General features: G+C 37.3%; 1 protein-coding gene across 4 annotated transcripts in view; it reads right to left on the reverse strand.

Moving 5' to 3' along the window:
- Positions 1-20,674, reverse strand: part of PSIP1 (PC4 and SFRS1 interacting protein 1) — a 38,423-nt gene extending 17,749 nt beyond the window's left edge. For 2 of the 4 annotated variants that reach the window (XM_040631454.1, XM_040631455.1), the window contains exons 1-6: positions 20,487-20,672; positions 19,728-19,941; positions 16,508-16,584; positions 4,521-4,659; positions 2,143-2,247; positions 938-1,000 (exon numbers count right to left, since the gene is read on the reverse strand). In XM_040631454.1, the coding sequence (XP_040487388.1) occupies positions 938-1,000; positions 2,143-2,247; positions 4,521-4,659; positions 16,508-16,584; positions 19,728-19,799 (456 nt within the window). In that variant the 5' untranslated portion in view covers positions 19,800-19,941; positions 20,487-20,672. Of the gene's footprint in view, positions 1-937; positions 1,001-2,142; positions 2,248-4,520; positions 4,660-16,507; positions 16,585-19,727; positions 19,942-20,486 lie in introns of all 4 variants that reach the window. The other 2 variants (XM_040631452.1, XM_040631453.1) reach the window with 2 other exon arrangements.
- Positions 20,675-20,958: the final 284 nt, after the last annotated feature.

Here is a 20,958-nt window from a genome sequence, read left to right on the forward strand (position 1 = left end):
CTTCTTTATTCAATGCTCCATGCTCTGCCTGCACCGGTGACGTTAGTACTAAAATTCTGAATGAATTAATCTGTGAACTTGTCTCACCACCCCAATCCAGTCTCCATCATTCACATTGGTTTAAAAAAGGATGTGTGTGAAATTTAAAATGATTCAACGGCTTCCCATCACTTCCCTTAGTTCAAGGTTAAGTATAAGGGGTCGTACCGTTTTCCCTCAAACTTTATGGTCTGGTAATACTGAGATGCAACGCCTGAAACAAAATTTTCTCTACACCTCTATATACTATTCAAATATTCCAAACACATCCCACAGGAAAAAAAAGCCACTAAAATTATCGTCATATTTTACTTCCTCATGAGATACTGAACTCTTAGTTTTCATTGAATCTTTGGGCTATAATAGTCTGAGACATAAATACATCAGAAAAAGGTGACAAACAAAACTTCATTTAGAGAAGAAGAAACCTTAATTAAAAGCAAAGGGTGTACTTCCTCCTAAAATATCACATATTCCCAATTGCATGCAACAATGTTGCTAATAACATTAGAACGGACAATACTGACAGAGCAATTACTGTGTACCAGCATTATGGATATTGAATGTGGTAACTCATTTAACCCTCTCAACAACCTTATGAGTATGTATTATTATATATTATTATTTTACAGTGAAAACTTGAGGAGTGTCATTAAAAGGAATGAAGGCTGATACGTTTTACTTCCCTTACCATTCCACTTATCTTAAGGGTGCTGTATCACTAGAAAAGAAATAGATAGTCTTCTAAATAAACATAACCTATCCTTTAAGAAAGTTAGGGACTTGGAGTAAAGGGCCAACTTTAAATGTAATAATAAGGTTTCATTATCTCTACTATTCCTCAATCTGACTAAAAAAAAATTATTTTAAGATCCCTGTGGCTAAGCAGCAACATTACCTTTCTCTTTCTCCCTCTTCTGGCAGCTTTTGGAGTGGTTATGTCGATTGCTTTAGTCACATCCTAAAATTGAAAAAAAAAATATATATACACACATTAAACAATAAATTACGTCAAGACTTAAAGAAAATTTCTTTTTTTTTTTTTTTTAAAGATTTTATTTATTTATTCGACAGAGATAGAGATAGTCAGCGAGAGAGGGAACACAAGCAGGGGGAGTGGGAGAGGAAGAAAGCAGGCTCATAGCAGAGGAGCCTGATGTGGGGCTCGATCCCATAACGCCGGGATCACGCCCTGAGCCGAAGGCAGACACTTAACCGCTATGCCACCCAGGCGCCCCCTAAAGAAAATTTCTTAAACTAAAAATAATGGCATATTTCACTAAAGGCACTAGGGAAACTTGTTTTATTTCTCTGAAATTTGAAATTATCAACATTAGAAGTCTTAACATTATCATTATAAAGTGAAAGGAATAGCTAGTATCTTTGTCTACAGAAAAAAAATTCTTTGTCAGATGAAATATAAAGTTCACGCTTGCTAGTACACAAGGAAGTCTGTCTTTTTAAATTTATAAAACCACTTTTTTCTACAGTAGAATCCTGAATTTTAGGGTTGCAAATTTCAAGAAGTGGTTGAAACTTTGAAGATCATCTAACAACTATTCCATGAGGCCCGAAAAGGCTCAATGAGTATCCCCACTCACAGATAATCAAATACAGAGATAGAAGTAAACCTAGATTTTTAAAAATTCAGTTCAGTGCTCTTTCCAGTACCTCCATCCCACAATACCTTGCTTTAAAAAGATTCCTAACGAATAGTAACCCACTCTCCTATAGTTGGACCTCATATATTGCAGAGCAAAAGAACTTCAAATAAAAACATCCATGCTTTTTTTTTTTTCAATTTTTGTAAGTAATCTCTGTTCCCAATGTAGGGCTTGAATTCATGACCTCAGGATCAAGAGTTTCACGGTCTACCAATTGAGCCAGCCAGGTGCCCCAATATTATGCATCTTAAAAATGCAAAAATTATTTTCCAGTACAGTATTTAATATTCACACAAGGAAATAAGCCTTAAATATTTTCTCATTCATTACTCAACTACTTTAGAGATTACTTTCTACTTTGCGATCAAATGACAAACCCATCTTACAATTTCTCCCTTGCAACAAAATGGGTTTAGAATGCCAGAGAAATTAAACACACCTCATTGCTGGCTTTTTCTTCATGGTCAGTATCTTCCTTTGAAACACTTGTTTCTTTTTCTTCAACTTCAACATCTGATGATGCATTTGATTGTTTAGTTGATGCCTATAACAAGCAGGTCTATTAACCACAAAATAACATTCTACCCCAATTTAAACATTGTCTACCCATGAAAAAATTCAAAAGCCTATTTGCAATAAAGTTATAAAAGTACCCTCATTTCTGTTCCATAAGATGTTTTTAAACATAACAATTTTTTAAAAAGTTTTAAATTCTATTTTAAAGTCTTAAAGGGATTGTATTCCTATAATTGAAGGTTACATACTGTCAAGGATAAACGGTTAAAGCAGAAATGAAGTATAATTACAATGAATACCAATCTGATGTTCTGACCAGTAAATATCCAGTAAGATACAATGTAACTGATTTAGAATTGCACGGTTTATTCAACTACTGACATATTCTAAAGAGAAACTTACTTACTCCAAGACACAGAGCCTTAGCAAAGGACATATGTAACAGCTTTATTTAAAGACTTTGATCTATATCTCACACTTAGTTTACTTAAAAGGCACTGAGTGGGAGTCCAGTAATCATCGATTTTTTTTCATATTCCTGGATGGTAATTCAACCAGGCAGCGATTCATTCCTCTGGGTTCAGGTTGGGGGTCAGAACCAATCATCATTAAATTTTAAAAGTACCCCCATATGATAAGATACACAGATGATCTACTAGGGGCCCAAAAAGATGAGTAACATAGGTAATACAGTACACACTGGAAGAAGATAAGCACAGGTCTACAAGATGACAGCAATGCAGTCCAAACTGTGCCCCTAATGATTTCAAATCTCAACTGTAAACCCATTTTTTCTTTAGTAAAAACCCCTAAAATTATAAAGTGACAACAGAAAAATATAAAAATGCTCCCAAAATTACTTATATAAATTTTTTTAAATCATGATGGCCAATTTTTTTGTTTTGTATGTTTGGGGCTCACTGCTTTCTCCAAATCCTTGGAATGTGCCACTGGGGACATGTTTGGGCCAGAACACAAAGTACATCACATGAGCACAATCCTTCATACTTTTGTTAAGGACAGAAAATTGCTAGGTTTCATGCACACAACCTACAAAATTCACTGTGAAATGGAAAATCCCAAGCATATAGGGTAAAAACTACCTGGAGATTAAGTAGGTACATAGGAACACAGGATAGGGTGACCATGCTGGGCTATCTGGAGGATGAAAAAGTCCTTGAAGGTACAATCACAGGACGCATGATCCAAGTGAAGTTACAAACTGCTGGCTTCAGGAAATAATTCATTCCGTCTCTCCGGACTACCGTTACACGACTGAGGCAACAATGATGGGAAACCATCTAGCCTTACATTCATGCAACAGTATTTAGTGAATACCTATTCTTGCCACCCATGTACAGTAACAGGCACATATGACACACAACTTCTTTGTTCATGGAACTAATAAACTGTGGCATTTAAGTACAGAAGCAGATATGGTACGATTAACAAGTAAGTTTTGGGTAGCAATGAAAGTATTTAGGGTATCTAATGCAGCCTTGGAGCACCAATGTAAGATTTAAATCTTCCAAGAATAGCACCTGAAAAGTTCTCAAAGGGTGAGAAAAAGCATGGCACATGCAAAAAAGGAGAATAAAAAAAGTACAGACTTCAAAGCAGAAAGGGTAGAATTTTTGGTCTCCTGCTATCTCTAGTTTTTACTACCTCAGCCTAATTTATTTATTTATTTATTTAAGTAAGCTACGACCAATGTGGGGCTTGAACTCACAACCCCAAGATCAAAAGTCATGTGCTCTACTGACTACCAGTCAGGCACCCCTACAGCTCAGTCTAATTTAAATGAACAAAACCTCTGAACACATGAAGAACAATAAAAAGGAAGGTTAAGGCTGCTCTTCTAGATACCAAAAACATTAAGTATAAATTGCATTATGCTGTAAGTACTTCTGTCACATATTTAGTTTAACCCACATGAGGTTTGTATTTTAATACAATTTTATGGATTTAGAAATTAAAATGAATTAGAAAAAAACATACCTCCTTCGAGTTATAATACCTGAATTTAAGAGAACAGTACATATGGCTTTAAATTTAATGATACATCAAACTATCAATCGGGACTTAAATAACTGAGTATTTCCCAGTTTTCTGAGATCTGTTTAACCGTGCAGGTAATATTTTCATCATTTCACCTACGTATGAAAGATCAAGGTTCAACCTCACAAGCAAGCACAATTTAATCTGAAATTCACAAGGCTCTTAATATTTATTTTCCTACAGCTAGCATAGTGATTATCCCCCAAGACTGAACAATACTAAATTTTATGTAATATAGCGCACCTGTTGACTTGAAAATTTCACTTTCGGATTATTATCGATCTCCCATAAACCTTCATTAAAGCCTTTTCGTTTATTTGGTTTGCCGTACTTTTCCTTATTTTCTGAGTAAGGAAATATATCCTTTGGGCCTAAAAAAGCACTAAAAAATGAGAGGGAGAAAAATGTGAGTGCAAAGCAATCTCAAATATATGTCATTAAATAGCACTATGCTATGATGCAAGTATAAACAATTCTTAACCCAAAATTCATTTTAAAAATCTTACATAAAGGGTAGACACAAATAATTCATTAAAGTTCAAATGCTTTTATTAAATTCAATCACAAACTCCTAGAATCCAGTCCTGTATTTAAAAAACACTCAAGTTGCACAATGTGAATGTACTTAATGCCACTGAATTGTACACTTGAAAGTGGTTAAAATGGTAAATTTTATGTATGTAATTAAAAAAACGCCCCCTAATGAAAAGAACTGTGACACAACTCCATTAATCAATCCATTTAAAATGCATTCCAAATATAATTTTATTTCAAAGTAATTTGGTACAATACACAACTCATAAAACACTATCAACGAAGTACATTACTGTATGTATAAATACATAAGGTTTTTGGAATAAAATGTGTTAAGAATTTCACTTTAATGAAGGAATGAGAGGTTACAACTGGTTCGTTTATTCATTCAGAAATTCATTAAAGTCGGTCTTGTATTTGCGGTAGTTATGTTCTATAAAGTCACCACACAAACACTGGTCACAATTTCGTCAACCAATCAATACATAATCTTGTTTTTTTGGTGTGTTTCTGTCTAAAGACACATGAACATATATTAGGGACTCATTCACATGGAACTCAGTCAGCAACTTATGTAACACATACTTTCTTTGCACAGCACAACACTGCCTTCTTGCACGTAGGAACGCTAAACAGCACTTCAGTACCATATTTGGGGGCTATAACTAACTGCAAACTGACCAAGAAAAAAAGCACAAAAACGCAAAAACTACAGCACTACCTAAGACTGCAAAAAGGACAGTTTATAGTATAAGAGCAAAAACAAGAAGGCAAATTACTGCCCTGGTCAGCCTCAGCTAGGAACATGTGTATCAAATTACCCAAATTTTTGCCGTTTTGGTTGCACATGAAGGCACCCTGAGTACTGATTTGGATATATTTTTAGTGAGCAGGCAAATTCACAAATACAGAATCTGTGAATGATGGGACTAAACTGTGTATCTGTATGTAATTGGAAATATTCTCCAGAACAGACCCCTTATATCTCCCCTACATCAGTTGGTCCTGCAGATATCTGTCAATTCTATAAAGGAAGATTCGCTGTACCTAGGAGTTTTTTGGTTATGCTGCTTGACTGTATTCTCCAAAGGAAAAGGAAAAGCAGATTACTACTCATTTCCTCTAAAATGTGCTACGATTTAAGATTATAAATTATTAATTAGGTATATATCACAAATTCCTTATCTGGTGAAATTCTTTAAGAATTAGGGACCTAATAACTACAGTTAACACTCCAGTTAGAGTATTTTAGAAGGTTTTAGGATAAAATTTTAATTAAAAAGAGACTTAGAGCTCTATTTAAATATAACCAGTGCATACAAAAGTCAGCTTTATAATTCAAATTCTGTAATTTAGGAATTCTCACTGTATGTATGTATTTTTAACTGCACATTGATTAAAGCACATTTAAATCATCATTATCTCATTTGATTCAGAAACTCAGCCTTTTACTAGAAATCATTCATTCCTACCCATCATCTCAAATTAGAAAAATTAACACATTTAGTTAAAACAGTAAAACAATTCTTCCTACATGTTTCAAATTCCAAGTAAATAACTTGAATTAAATACCCATCAAAAACAAATATACTTCCAGTTAGAACAAAGCAATTCAACACAAATTCTCGTAAAACCTCACAAAAACAACACATAAAGCCAAAGATGACAAGAAACACAATACCATCAGAGACCTAGAAGCTGGAAAGAAAACTGAAAAAAGGACGGAAACTAAGTAGCCATGTACAAACACAGCACCATCCCTTACAGTTCAAAATGCCCAATGGGCTCAAAATTGGTGGCATCAAGAACTTCCAAAAGTGTAAGGGATCTTAAATACTTAATACAATTATAGAAAACTGTTCCAAAGCTTCAAACATGGAGCATTTTTAGATATGACTCTAAACCTAAAAGCTATTCAAAACAGAAGACTGATTCTACCACGATGTTATTTAGTATATAATAAAGGTTTGACAGTTCAATTTACATGGGTTATTTTTCTTTTCTTAAAACAGACAGTCCTTTGCATGACAGCACGAGACTATAAAAATGACCACGCAAAGGGGCGCCTAGATGGCTCGGTTAGTTGAGCATCTGACTCTTGGTTTCAGCTCAGGTCATGATAGGGTCATGATCTCAGAGTCCTGAGACTGAGCCCTCATGTCAGGCCCCACACTTAGCAGAGAGTCTGCTTGAGGGTTCTCTGCCTCTGCCCCTCCCCCTACTCACGCACACAAATAAATCTTAAAGAAAAAAAGACAAAGCAAGGCAATCTTAATTAACAAGGGGGAAATTATGATTGTTCCATAATTTAAAATTGTCAAAACATTAAACTCTATTACTGACAGTGAAAAGACATGGAAAAAAAATAAAACTAATACTTTAGCACACTGTAATTTAAAACATTAGGAACATTGAGATTAAAATGTTTTTCTCTGTGGAAAAAATAACTCAGAAAGAATAGTTTGAACAGTGCTTACCTTCTTCTGATCATATAACTTATGTAAGAGTGAGCATATTTTCTATGCCTTGGAGAATTGTCATATTCCTAAGTCTGATCAGCTTCCAACATTTTATCCTTTGCACTTTCAATGTTGTGAAATATCTTTAATGTTTTTTGTTGGCATCACTTCCTCTGAGACATCTTCATCCTTTTTATTACAACCACTTTTCTCATTTATATTGCTAAGCTTGCCTTCACTAAGTTCCTGCATATGCAGTCTCTCCAAATGCAGCATGTCTACATTTGAAGGTTAGCTATTTATTCTGTAACTCCACTTACATTCAGTTCAAATTTCACTTCTAGTGTTAATTTGTTTCTTTCCTGCACTTTCATCTTTGTTGGCCAATTCCCTATATTATTTTTTAAATGTAACCTGAATGGGTATATCATTGAGATAAAAATGCAACACCACCACTACACACTGTCATCTATGCATGAATTGAAAAACAGATGCACACTGACCAATCACCAAGAGCCTTTGAAAAAAGTGACATGCTATGCATCTGTTATTTATACTTTGACTTGTGGACTGAAGAGCTAGCAAAAATTCTGTGGTTTATGCAATTACAGTTAATATTCTGGGGTATGTGAAATCTGAATCGGGTTATTGGGGCACTAGTGTTATTTAACTAAAACATGGTAACCAAAATTCATGTATACGGGGCCTGTACCCTTCTCTTCATGCTTTGACTTTAAAATTCTACTTTTAGTAGATAGTAATACTGCCACTCTTGCTTTCTTTGTGACTGTATCATTACTTGGTCACGTCTTATTTGAGCTTTTCTCACAAAGTAAGACACAGCTAGATTACTAATCCAATCTGAAAGGTTTTTTTCCAATCTGAAAGTCTTAACAGAATTCTATTCAGCTAATATAATCATTTATATTTGGTCTTATTTACATCAACTTGTTTTATACATATACCTTTTGACTATACTTGGATAACTGTTATTCTTATTTTGCTGAATAGGTTTTAAAAAATTCTCCCCTGATCCTTCTCTAGATTCAGATTTCAAGATCTACTTTATTTTTACTATACATTATGCTCACAGTATAGCTGACTCTTGAACACAATGGGTTTGAACTTGCAGGTCCACTTATGAAGGGGATTTTTGTTTCGTTTTTTTTTTAACAGAATTGTAAACGTCTTTTCTCTTCCTTATAATTTTAATTTCATTTTCTCTAGCTCACTTTATTATAAGAATACAGCATGTAATACATATAACATACAAAATATGTGCTAATTAACTATATACTATCAGTAAAGCTTCCAGTCAACAGTAGGCTCTTAGAAGTAAGTTTTTGCGGAGTTGAAGTTATTTGCAGATTTTCAACTGCATAGAGGGTCAGTGCCTCTAACGCCCATGCTGTTCAAGGGTCAACTGTGTAAGTCATACTTAAATTTGCATCTTTATCAATATACCAAAATTTAAATAACTATGCCTTTCCAAGTGAGAATGCCTTTATAAGTCTAAATAGTTCACATTATGGAGAGAAGGTTAAAAAATATTCACACATGAAAAGATGCTCAATATCATTAGTCATCAGTAAAATGCAAAGCAAAACCAAAAGATACTACCTTCACACCCACTAGGATAGCTATAATAAGAGATAATAACACATCTTGGCAAAGATACCGATAAATTAAAATCCTCGTATATCGCTGGTAGGAATGTTAAAATGATTCATGGCTGATTTGACAACGGTCTGGCAATTCCTGAAAGGATTAAACATAAAGTTATCATTTGACCCAGGAATTCCATTCTTACAGAAGTAAAAATATGTCCATGCAAAAACTGGTACACACAAAACTTACATTCGTAACAGCCAAAAGTAAAAACAATCCAAATGTCTATATATTGATGAATGGATAAATAAAATATGATAGATTAATACAATGGAGTATTTGGCAATAAGAAGTAATGAAGAACTATCATGTGACACAATACAGATTAACCCTGAAAACATGATAAATGAAAGAAGCCAGTCATTAAAGACCACATGTTATACAGTTCCATTTATATAAAATGCTCAGAGCAGGCAAATAGGTTAGTGACTGCCATGGTAAGACAGGAGACAGAATTGGGGAGAAATGGGAAGTATCTGCTAAAGGGCACAGGGTTTCTTTTTGGCATGATGAAAATGTTTTAAACTGTGCTAATGGCTGCACTACTCTCTCAGATATATGATGTATTGAACTGTATACTTTAAATGAATTGTTTGAGATATCTCAATAAAGCTGTTGAAAATATTCTTCAGTGAGTACACATCCCACCAAAAAAACCAAAAATGATCCATAATTTTACCAACTATAGTTACTGTCTCAGCCTGCTTTTTAGCTGTATGTATACATATTAATAAGTAATTTAATGTATATGCTACATATTCATCCATACTTTTTCTAATTAAAATGAATCTCTTTATGGCAATAATTACTAACAGCTACATATTATTTCACTGAATGGCTATCTCAAAATTGACTCGCCTATTGTTGGAATACTTTCTGTAACATATTTTCTGTTATAAATTAATGGAGCCATAATAAATATAATACTGCTCAATCTTTGCACCTATCTTCATAACATATTCTCAGTAGAACTGCTGGATCAAAGAATATGCTCAAGACTAAGGAACCCCTTAATGAGACTCAAAAAACCATGGCGGAAGAAAGAAGAATCCTCCCACACTCTCATTGTAAAAAAGAAATGATAATTATGGAACATGATGGAGGTGTTAGCTATTGCTACGGTGGTAATCGTATTGCAATACACAAATGTATCAAATCATGGTGGTTATCATACTGCAATATAGAAATGTATCAAATCAACATGTACACCTTAAACTTATACATTTTTTTAAAGATTTTATTTATTTCTTTGAGGGGGCAGGGGTGAGCAGGCGCTAGTGGAGGGAGCAGCAGAGGGAGAGGGACAAGCAAACTCTGTGCTGAGCTCCAGGCCTAACATGGGGCTCTATCTCAGGACCCTAACGTCCTGAGCCAAAATCAAGAGTCAGACACTCAACTTACTGAGCCACCAAGGTGCCCCAAACTTATACAATAGTATATATGTCTAGGGGTTACATTGTTTTAAAACACTTCCCTTTTTTTTTTTTTTTTAAAGATTTTATTTATTTATTTGACAGAGAGTGAGAGCACAAGTAGGGGGAACAGTAGAGGGAGAGGAAGAAGCCGGCTCCCCGCCAAGCATGCAGACTGAGATATGCCCAATGCGGGGCTTGATCCCAGGACCCCGGGATCATGACTTGAGCTGAAGGTAGATAGATGCTTAACCATCTGAGCCACCAAGGCACCCTATTACGTTTTAATTAAAAAAATAAAATAAAAGCACATGCCCACGCGCCCACATGCACATACACAGAATCCTCCCTGGGGATACAATCCCACAGGTTTGATGAAGAGGGTCTAGACTACTGTTTAGACAGCCATCACTAGTCCCCAAGGGCACAACCTGATGTGGCTATGGCTCTGATTCATTCTTCAAAGCAGCCCATTTTAAAATGACATACCGAAAATAAATAAATAAATAAAAAGCTTTAAAATTAAGATTTAAAAAGTAAATAAAATAACCTATAAATCTCAAAGAAAATACATCAAAACATGAACAGGTTTTGGGCTTATTTCTAAAAAACAGGAATAAAATGACTTGTTTCCTTTATAGAAAACTTTTTTTTTTCTAATTTAACAATGAAAAGATACGTTAATTCAGAGTTACCCATCAAATTCCAGAAGTGAAAAGGAACTTTAGGTATCACCAAAATCCACATCTTAAAGATTAGAAAACTGAAGACCAGAAGGATTAACTCATTCAAGCAAGGTCATCTAGCTATTAAACAGCAGAGCCTCAACTCTGTACAGTATTCCTTAACAGCGTTTCAGGTTTTCCTTTATTCACTGTAATACAGTCTCTGAAACACCTACTAAAATACTGATACCATATCCCTATATATATGACTTCTGACTTTAAATACCAATATCCTCACCCTTAAGAATCAAGGGCTAATGTAAAATGTCCCAAGGGCAAATCATTAACAACTGGCCCTTAAGCAACATAGGGGTTTGGGGTGCTGACCCCCCCCATACAGTCAAAAATCCACAAATAACTTCATCTCCCCCTTAACTACTAATAGCCTCCTCTTGACCAGAAGCCTTATTAATAAGTCAATCAACACACATTTTGTATGTTACATGTATTATATACTGTATTCTCACAATAAAGCTAGCTAGGAAAAATGAAACATTATTTAAAAAATCATGAAGAAGAAAAATACATTTACAGTACTGTAAAAAGTCCGCGTATAAGTAGACTTACACAGTTCAAACCCATGTTGTTCAGGGGTCAACAGACGTATGCCTCACCAAAGCTCCATTATCACACACCTGGAGCTCTCTACCTCTAAGGCAAACCAGAAGTCATATGTAAAAAATAGGAAAGCTTATCAGAGCTGAAGATACAAAGCTCAAAACTCATTGAACTGTTGCCAAGTACTACTACTAAATAGCCCTATTTCCAAAAACACTGATTCTAACTTGCTGCTTTATTTCTCATTACTAAATCACAAAATATGAAATATACTGTTTTAAAACTAGGGTTTTTTTTTTTTTTTAAGATTTTATCTATTTATTTGACACAGAGAGAGAGAGCCCGCATACGCACAAGCAGGCAGAGCAGCAGGCAGAAGCAGGCTCCCCACTGAACAGAGAGCCCAATGGGCTGGATACCAAAGTCCTGGGATCATGACCTCAGCCAAAGGCAGACGCTTAACCAACTGAGCCACCCAGATGCCCCTATTACTAGGTTTTGTAACAGCATGGGTTCCTTGGTTTTTTTTTTTTTAAGATTTTATTTATTTGGCAGAGAGAGAGAGTGAGCGAGCACGAGCAGGGGGAGCTGTAGGCAAAGCAAGCAGAGCAGGCAGAGGCAGAAGCAGGCTCCTGATGCAGGGCTCGATATCCCAGGATCCTGGCATGATGACCTGAGCCAAAGGCAGACACTAAATCAACTGAGCCACCCAGGCACCCCAGCATGCATTCTTTGTAACAGCAAATGATTCAAGAGACAACTGAATATATATCTACTATGTGCCATGAGTCTGCTGGTATAGAGATGAATAAACAGTGTAAGGCTTCTGAGAAACTATACTGTATAAAGACCCACACCAACACACGCCGTTAGTTACAGCTAGAGTACAGAAGACGTATGGAAGAAGAAGCGAAGAAAATAAAATCCCACCCTATGATTTCATTTCTTTACTCCTTTCTTGTGGACAGGTTATACAAAAAACTGCCACCTCCCCATTCATCTTCACTCCTAAAACTATGCATCAGACTTGTTTTAAAACAGCCTGTGATCGATATTTTTGAAGTTCCTAGAACTGAGCATCCAACCTCTTTGTATTAAGACAAAATCAGTAAGGAGATAAATTTAACAAAATAACATCTTCATTTAAATTTTCTAGACTTCAGAGATAGACCTGTGAGAGTATTTCCTCAGTAAGCAATAGCAATCAGCAAAAATTCCAACTGCATTTCAAACAATTTAACACTACAAGTATTAGGTTTTGAAAAATATGGTAACGTTATCTTTAGAAGCTGACATTTATCGTTTAATACATGTGAAGCACTATTCTAAGCATTTTTCATGTAGTCTTGTTTACGCCCCAAAATTCTGAGGTAAATTATTCCCGTTTTACAAATAAGAAAAGGACACAAGGCTAAGTAACCTGCTCAAGGTCATGTAGCAGGTAAATGGCCGTCAGAATTCATAAAAGGTCTTTCTGATCTAGTTGTCTTAAACACTATATAAATGTTGGTTAATGGACAGCAAATTCATAATCAACAAATGATTTTATCTAGGGCGTACACTTTCAATGTATCACCAAATACTTAACAGCTAGTACGCACCAGGCACTTAAGTAAATGATGACAAACAAGACAGACAAAGGTCCCTGCTCTCCAAGCTCTTCACTTGTGGGTGAAGGGGGAAAAAAATTTTAGTCATCATAGAAATGAAGAAAATAAGTATGAAAAAGAGGACGTGAGCTTAGACCTAAATGACTTTGAAAATCCGAAGGCGTTTCCCAACAAAGAAAAAATAAGCAAGGACCTGAGACAAGAGAAAGTAGATTTATGTAACAGTGAAAAAAATGTGTGTGATAAGGTTGGAGAGGTAAGCATAGGCTAATTCATACAGTTCTTAATACACAGCATTTATAGATAAATTCGGGGGGTTCTGTTTGTTGGTAATGTTAATTAGGAAGCCACTGAAGATTTCTGGACGGGGAAATGAAATGATCTGACTAGGATATGAAGATCACTTTGACTATATACAAAGAGTGCAAACTGAAACCGAGACAGGGTTAGGACACTTTTTTTTAAAAGATTGTACGTATGTATGTATTTAGGGGGGGGGATGAGCAGGGGGGAGAGGCAGAGGAGAGAGAAAAGCAGACTCCCCGCTGGACAGGGAGCCTGATATGGGACTCATCCCAGGACGCTGGGATCATGACCTGAGGCGAAGGCAGATGCTTAACCGACTGAGCCACCCAGGCACCCGGATTAGGACAGTATAAAAGTAATTGTGGCATGGGCTGAAGTTGTAGTAGAGGAGAGAGAGAAAAGTGGACAGATCATAACACACTCTAAAAGAAAAGAATAAAACTTGCTGGCTGACTGCTAGCGGGGAAGGGAAAAGAATACATATGTAATCAAAGATAACACCACGACTTGGCTCCAGCAAAGCACTGGGTCCTTGTCAGTCTCATTTACTAAGAATCCGTCTCGAATGTTAGTTTTAAGATACCTAGCAGATGGTCACAGTTGGTATACATAAGGGCTCATTGTTGTCTAATATTCAAAACTCAACTGCTAGATGAATTTACTGTGAATGTCATAAAATGCTAAGAAAAATCAAAGTTTCTAGGTCAGAGCAAGAATGAATGAATGAAGCTCAAGAACCAAAAAGGTTCTGCACTAAATTCACATTTAAAAAATATCTTTTAAAAAATCTTAATCTATAAATCAGTTATGAATAAGTATAGTTTTCCAAACTGCCATCTCTTCTCCCATGTTCTTCCTTTCCCACATCCCTAACTATAGGCTGTTAGTAAACTCTCATTTATGCAAAATCCAAACTGAAAGGCTCCCAATAACCACCATCCCAATTTGGGGGGGAGGTGAGGGCAGCAAGGCAAATCATCAGAGACCGAGTTTCTAAAAATTAGACTTAAATACAGAAAAAGCTAAGTCAGCAGACCAATGGAGATACAGCAGCACTGCCTTTCCAAAAATAAATGGTATACTTATGACAACACTAAAGCACAAAACATCACATGTTGAAATGAAAATATTAGCTTAATTTTAAAGTTATATTCTAAATCCTTGAATATATTCCAATTTCTTAAATATTAATAATTCATTGTCTTCATTAATCATTCAGTACCACTATTTTGTTATTAACCAAACAATGCTTAATGAAAGTTTGGTTATTTAGTGTTGTTTTAAAATTTACAGATATTTACAACATAAAAATCTTCATTTTTAAATGCTGGGGGAAGGTACAGTCATTCCTCTAAACATAATATAAAAATAAACTATGTGTTTTATGAAGCTATAAGGCCCCATATGAAAGTACATAAAATCTGTCCCATTTCAGAAAAATCACATTTAAAGAATTCTAAACTTACAAAACTGAAAAATTCTAAGGAATGTCTACTCACATTACTACAGTGTTTCCAAACTTCACATGCATCAGAATCATCTGGAAGGCTTGTTAAAACAGATTGCTGGGCTCCACACCCCAGCTTCTGGCAGGAGTTGTGAGGTAGGGTCCAAGAATTTGCATGTCTAAAATTCCCATGTGATGTTGGTGCAGCCGGACCTAGTACCACACTTTGTAAACCTCTATCTAACCCAATACCCAGTACACAAAGTTTTCATCAAAAGATACCTTTTCCTATTAAATTTATAGGAATTTTAAAAATGGTAGATTACCCTCTTGAGCCACAAATTCATCATTTCTTACAAAACTTAACTTTTTCTGTATAGGATATACCTAAACCCGACTCAAAGTAATTATGAAGGCCGATCCAATTCTAGACTCAAAACTGCATTTAAAAAAATAATAATTATGCAGCATTGTATAATACCATTAATACAGTATGTCCAGAATTGGCAAATCTACAGAATGGTTGTCTAATTCTTGGGAGGAAGAAATGGAGAATAACTGCTAATGGATATTAAAATAAATGTACTAAAACCCACTGAATTACATACTTTAAACAAGTGAAACTTGATGATGTAAACTTCATCTCAATAAAGCTGTTAAAAGAAATTATGTGAAAGTTCACATAGTAAATAAGCAACATTAAACCAAATGTTGCCATTGTAGACACTGTTAGAAACACATAATTCCAATTATCTGTATCAACCACTTTGTTTCTCCTGGTCCAAGGTAAACAATCCTACTTTACCAAAATTATTGCAAATTTTAAACTTCAAGTCCAAAATCAGCAAAATCATAGAAACAGTACTTCTAAGACTGTTAAATTATAGGTATGTAGAATATCATACACCAAAATCAATGAAATAGGCCCTGGAGTAGTCCTATACACCTAGAAGTACCAGTTAAACAATATCTGGTTGCAATTTTTGAAAAATTAATATGCTCTACCAAATTGGTCCTCTGCCCACATATCCACCAGGGGCAGCAGAGCAGTCACAGTGGCCTTCAGGACCACATAAATACACATGCGAGAACTATCCAGACTTCTCACTCTTCCTATAATATACCATTTGTGTGGCTAATATCACAAAGCCTAAAACAAGGTGCTAAGCTGTCCTTAGGAAAAGCATTTATTATACTAAATATCAATACCAAATGCCCTGTCAAGAACTTTCTTTACATACTTTCATCTATCAGTCATTCTTCTGGTGGCTTTTATAATTAAGGAAACACCTATTCCAAGGAAAGTTAAACCTGTAGCATCTAATTTTTCTGCCCTAAAAAAAATTTTTAAAAGGGAAACTTGAAGACTTTTTTCCAAAATTCAATGATCTCCAAGTTTCCTATTATTACTCTATTTTCTCTTTGAAGTAATCTCTACTTATTTTTTCATTTTATGCTCAATGACCCTACTACATTAACTCTGATTTGCCTTTAGAGCTAAAAGGACTTACGTCTCATGAGTTCCAAAAAAGAAAATGGGTAGTTTGTTTGTGGGTGGTTTTACAGCTCCATCAGGAACTTCATCTACCTAAAAGAAAGATCAGAAAATTAAAATCTTTTAAATCATACACACCTCAACACACCAGAATAAAGTGAGAACAAGACATCCAAAAGGGATCTGATAAAAGTAGACCAGTTCTATAGGTCATGATCCCTATTCCAGTTCTGAAACCCACAAAGTTCTGAAACCCAAGAAGTTCTGAAACCCAAAATATTTCTCAAAACTCTTTGGTGGCAAAACCTGAACACTGAAGCTATTTTGTCATTTCTTTTATCCACCAGTGTTTCTACTGATGCTTCTCTGTTAGATTACCACGTGCCATTCTAGAAGCCTACCAGGAGCAAAATATATACCATATGTACCATGGTTACCTCGAATTCTGAATTTTTAAACATATCTGACCCTGAGCATTTTAGATAAGGGAGCCCAAACCTGTTCAAAAATCCTAAATGGGATTTCTGCAGGGAGGCTATACAAACATCAGAGTGATGTAAAAGCAGACATTAATGAAAGTTTCAAGCATTATTTCTCAAAGTTTGAAACACTTGTTCTAGAAAGATCTTGTACCTACATGGCTGAATAGGATGAAGTTCTGTTCCTTTTTCATTTCTCTTTCAATCATTCTAAGTAATGAAGAAAGTATCAGGTGCTATCATGTCTAACGTATCCGTAATACTTGCTACTTTCTCTTAACAAACGAAAAGCACACCTCAAAGGTAAAGCCATCAGGCACCAATATCAAATCAGAATTTAACATTTCTATTTTTTCCTTACTTAACTTCACAATAACCTTTCTGTGTCACGACCTTCCTAATTTCAAAGACATTTTAAAAAATCAATTAGCTTTGTTAAGAAGGGAGCAGGCCACCTGAGGACCTACTATGCTCTATATGCATTACCATGCTGAAGAAAAGACCGTGAAAGTGATTTGACTGTTTGGAAGTCTGAAGGTTTCAGACATCAACAGAATCAATATTACCTAAGACTCTTAGGGACTTTAATTTCCTCACCTATACCATCATTATACTGGTCATTTCAACCTCATGAGAAGGTCCCAAGAACTGTGAAAATCCTTAGAGCCCTTAAGGGATATTTTCTGTTAACCCAGTTCATATGCTTCTTTCCGCTAGGAAACAGTTTCAAATGTGCAGTACCTACGGAGTTTAATAAGCGTTAGGCAATTTTTAAAAAGTTGACTGTAAACACAATTATTACTGATACAGGATTACAAGAACATGCAAAACTTAAAAATTAATGACGTTTCAAATAGAGACAAAAAACATTAAAATCAAAATACGCACAACTGTCATCTTCACAGATAATAATACCCTAATTTCTCTAGAGCAAAGACATACTTTGTTAAGACTGAAGAAGATAGAAAAAGGAATATAATGCTCAGACACACACAATACAAAACCAAATTCAGCTGCTTCTAAAGAAAAAAAGGAGGAAAGAGACAAAAATTTCCCATTCCAATCCAAGTGAACTTATTGAATATAGAATTTATTAAAGAAGGAAAATACTCTGGCCCTCCTAAGGCTACTTATTTTGCTTTTAGCAGAACGGACTCTTAATCACCTAACACAGTGAAGCATGTGGAGAGGACAATTTCTAAGAAAAGTAGGTAACTTTTTAAACATTTTCATTTGGCTTTTAACTGTAGTGTAGCATCGACAAGTGAATACAGACGTACCCCACAACCTCAGATTTTGTAACACCTCGAAATAAATAAGGATGTTAAAACCATGGGAAAAAAAGTATCTTGAAGGGACCTTAAACCTGCCCAGTTTCCCTCTCCTCTATTCAAACAAGAAATAGTGTTTTATGAGTACATGATTACATACTAAGGACAGTGGGGGACATGAAGAAATTCAGTTTATGCCTATTGCCCTCAAGAAACTTACAATCTAAAACTAACAAAAAAAAAAACTTATAATCTATTTGGAAATCAAAGCATGCACCTAAGAGTTAAAATGTTATCACAAAGGAAATAAACTTGAGTGTCAAATATATAGATAAGAATTATGAGTAAGGATTGTTCAAGATAAGACTCCAGTGAAAAGGTGGACTTGATAGATGGGGTGGGGGGAATCTTTCCAGGTTTAGGAAGGAAACCTGTAAGCAAGAACTGGATGGGAAAAATCAAGAGAACAGTAAACATTTTATACTTGGACAGCAGTCAGCAAACACACTACATGATTCTCTGTAACCAATGGGTATGTTTTCTCCCAGCTGACATAATTAAAAATATAGGACTTAATTGTCCTTAAGAAATGCACTCCTCAAACAAGAGTAAATTAGTGGAAATTACAACTTTAGAATGCTGAGTTTATATTTTAAAAAGATCTTGAGCATTCTAATCTAATGGATGTCAACAGTTTTTTGGTTCTATCATGCTCTTAGAACCTGAGTCCATAAGCTAACAAAAAGACCTCTTTTTCTGAAAATGGCGTTTAGGTATTAGTCTCAATCCTTAAATGTCACCAAAAAATCCTGGGCCTTAATTACCTCTCTGTACCGCTAGATGTGAACCTAGGAAACTGGGTCTACCGCTCTTTTGCCTATGGGAAACAAAAGAGGTAAAACAACTTGTTCAAGGTCATAAGGCAAACTTCACGAATACAAACGTGAAAATAAATTTACAAAAAAACTTATTGTAAAATTTTCAAGAATATCCAGTCCTAAATCTCTTTATTAAACAAGCAAATCCAGAAGGCCTCATCAACTACAAAACATAAAAAATCCCTATGAAACCAATGTAATCACATCCCTGACATCCAACAGTCTGCATAAACTCCACGGATACTCTGCATTTTACTCAAAATTTTTAAAATGTCAATGTTTCATTAAACGGTAAACAAAATCCAACCTGGATTATTTTCACCTACAATGGGACATTATTAACTGGCATCACGTTTAAATATTTCCTATTAAGAAAACCTGCCCAAGTCTGTCAAAAACAAACCCATTGGGAAACGCTTAAGTGGAAACACCTGGATTTTTACAATTCCACGGTAGATCCCTGGGCAAAAAGCTAAAACGAAAGGTTACAAATGAGACCAAAGGAAAGCGAGGGGGAGAAAGGACACAGAACAAAATTAAGAGGAAGGGTAGGAAGTAGGCCCCTGAGGAAGGTAGCACCGCTAAATGCGAAGGCTAAAATCACTCACTCGAGCTGGCCAATGAGGATAACCTTTCATCTTGGCGAAGATGAGGTCTCCAGGTTTGAAATCGCGAGTCATGTTTCGGGGGCGAGGCCGGGGGTCTGAAGCCCGGGGAGGAGGCGCGGCGGTGCGGACGGCGAAGGGATGCCGGAGGGCGGACAGGAGCCGAGGCTCCCGGGGCAGCGGGAGGGGAAAGATGCCTCGGGGCGTCCCGACGCGCCTGCGAGGGAGAGCACCGAGGGCGGTTAATGCTCAGAAACCCGAAGGGAGGGGCCGCACGGGGAGGCCCGGGGGAGGGGGAGGGGAGGGCCGGGGAGGGGAGGGCCGGGGAGGGGTGGGGGTGGGAGAGTGAGGGGAGAGCCGCCTCCCGCTCCTCCCCCGCGAGTGCGCGGCCTCCGCAGCCCGGGAGCTACCACTCCAGGCTTCGGCAGGTCCACCGCTCGACGACCGAAAAGACGCCACCACCTGAGGCTAAGATGCTTCTCAGCCCCCAATTCCCCTTTCTCCCGCCCCATCTTTCCTCTGGCTTTTTTCTCCGGGCTTAAGCCCCAAGAGGGAGGAGGTCTGGGGAGAGGGAAAAAAGATGGCAAAGAAAAGGGTAACGTCCCCCTCCCGTCCACACCGGACATCTCCCCCAACCTGCTTCCCGACGGTCGCAGCCCCGGGCCGCCCCGCGGCTCCCGGGCGGGCCGCGGCCACTTCCCCGCTACAGCCAGGAGCGAGGCCACTGAGGGGGGGCGGGGCGAGTCCCCGCCGCCCGCTCACCTGCCGGGGCCGCGGGCGCTGAGGCTGCGGTGGCGGGCCGGCCGCCTCTGCCCGCGTCCACGCAAGCCACCTGCGCCACCAGCTGCCGCAGAGGCGTCTCAACGGCTCCGAATCACAACCGCCGCCGCCGCTGCCGCCGCCGTCGCTGCGCTGCTCCCGCGCGGCTCCCGCTCGGGGCCCGCTAGCACTGGGGCGAGACCAACTGCTGCCCGAGGGAGGGGGGGCAGCGCCGCACCGGCCTGAGGTGTGTGGCTCGGAAGCGGAACTTCAGAAGGGGCTAGCTCTCCACGTTGGCTTTTGCCCAGCAGTTGCGGCCAAATGGAGGGAGATACTGGGGGAAGGAACAAAGGAGTGGGCGAAATAATCTCGGCCCGTGGCTGTTTCCCCCTGCGGTTTGCAGAGTGGTCGGGCCCGGCCCGCCCCTGCTGGCTGCTCTGCGTGTGTGTATTTGTATGTGTACTGTATGTAAAAG

Source organism: Ursus maritimus, unplaced genomic scaffold (assembly GCF_017311325.1).
Source record: "Ursus maritimus isolate PB19 unplaced genomic scaffold, ASM1731132v1 scaffold_17, whole genome shotgun sequence".
Taxonomy (NCBI): Eukaryota; Metazoa; Chordata; class Mammalia; order Carnivora; family Ursidae; genus Ursus; species Ursus maritimus.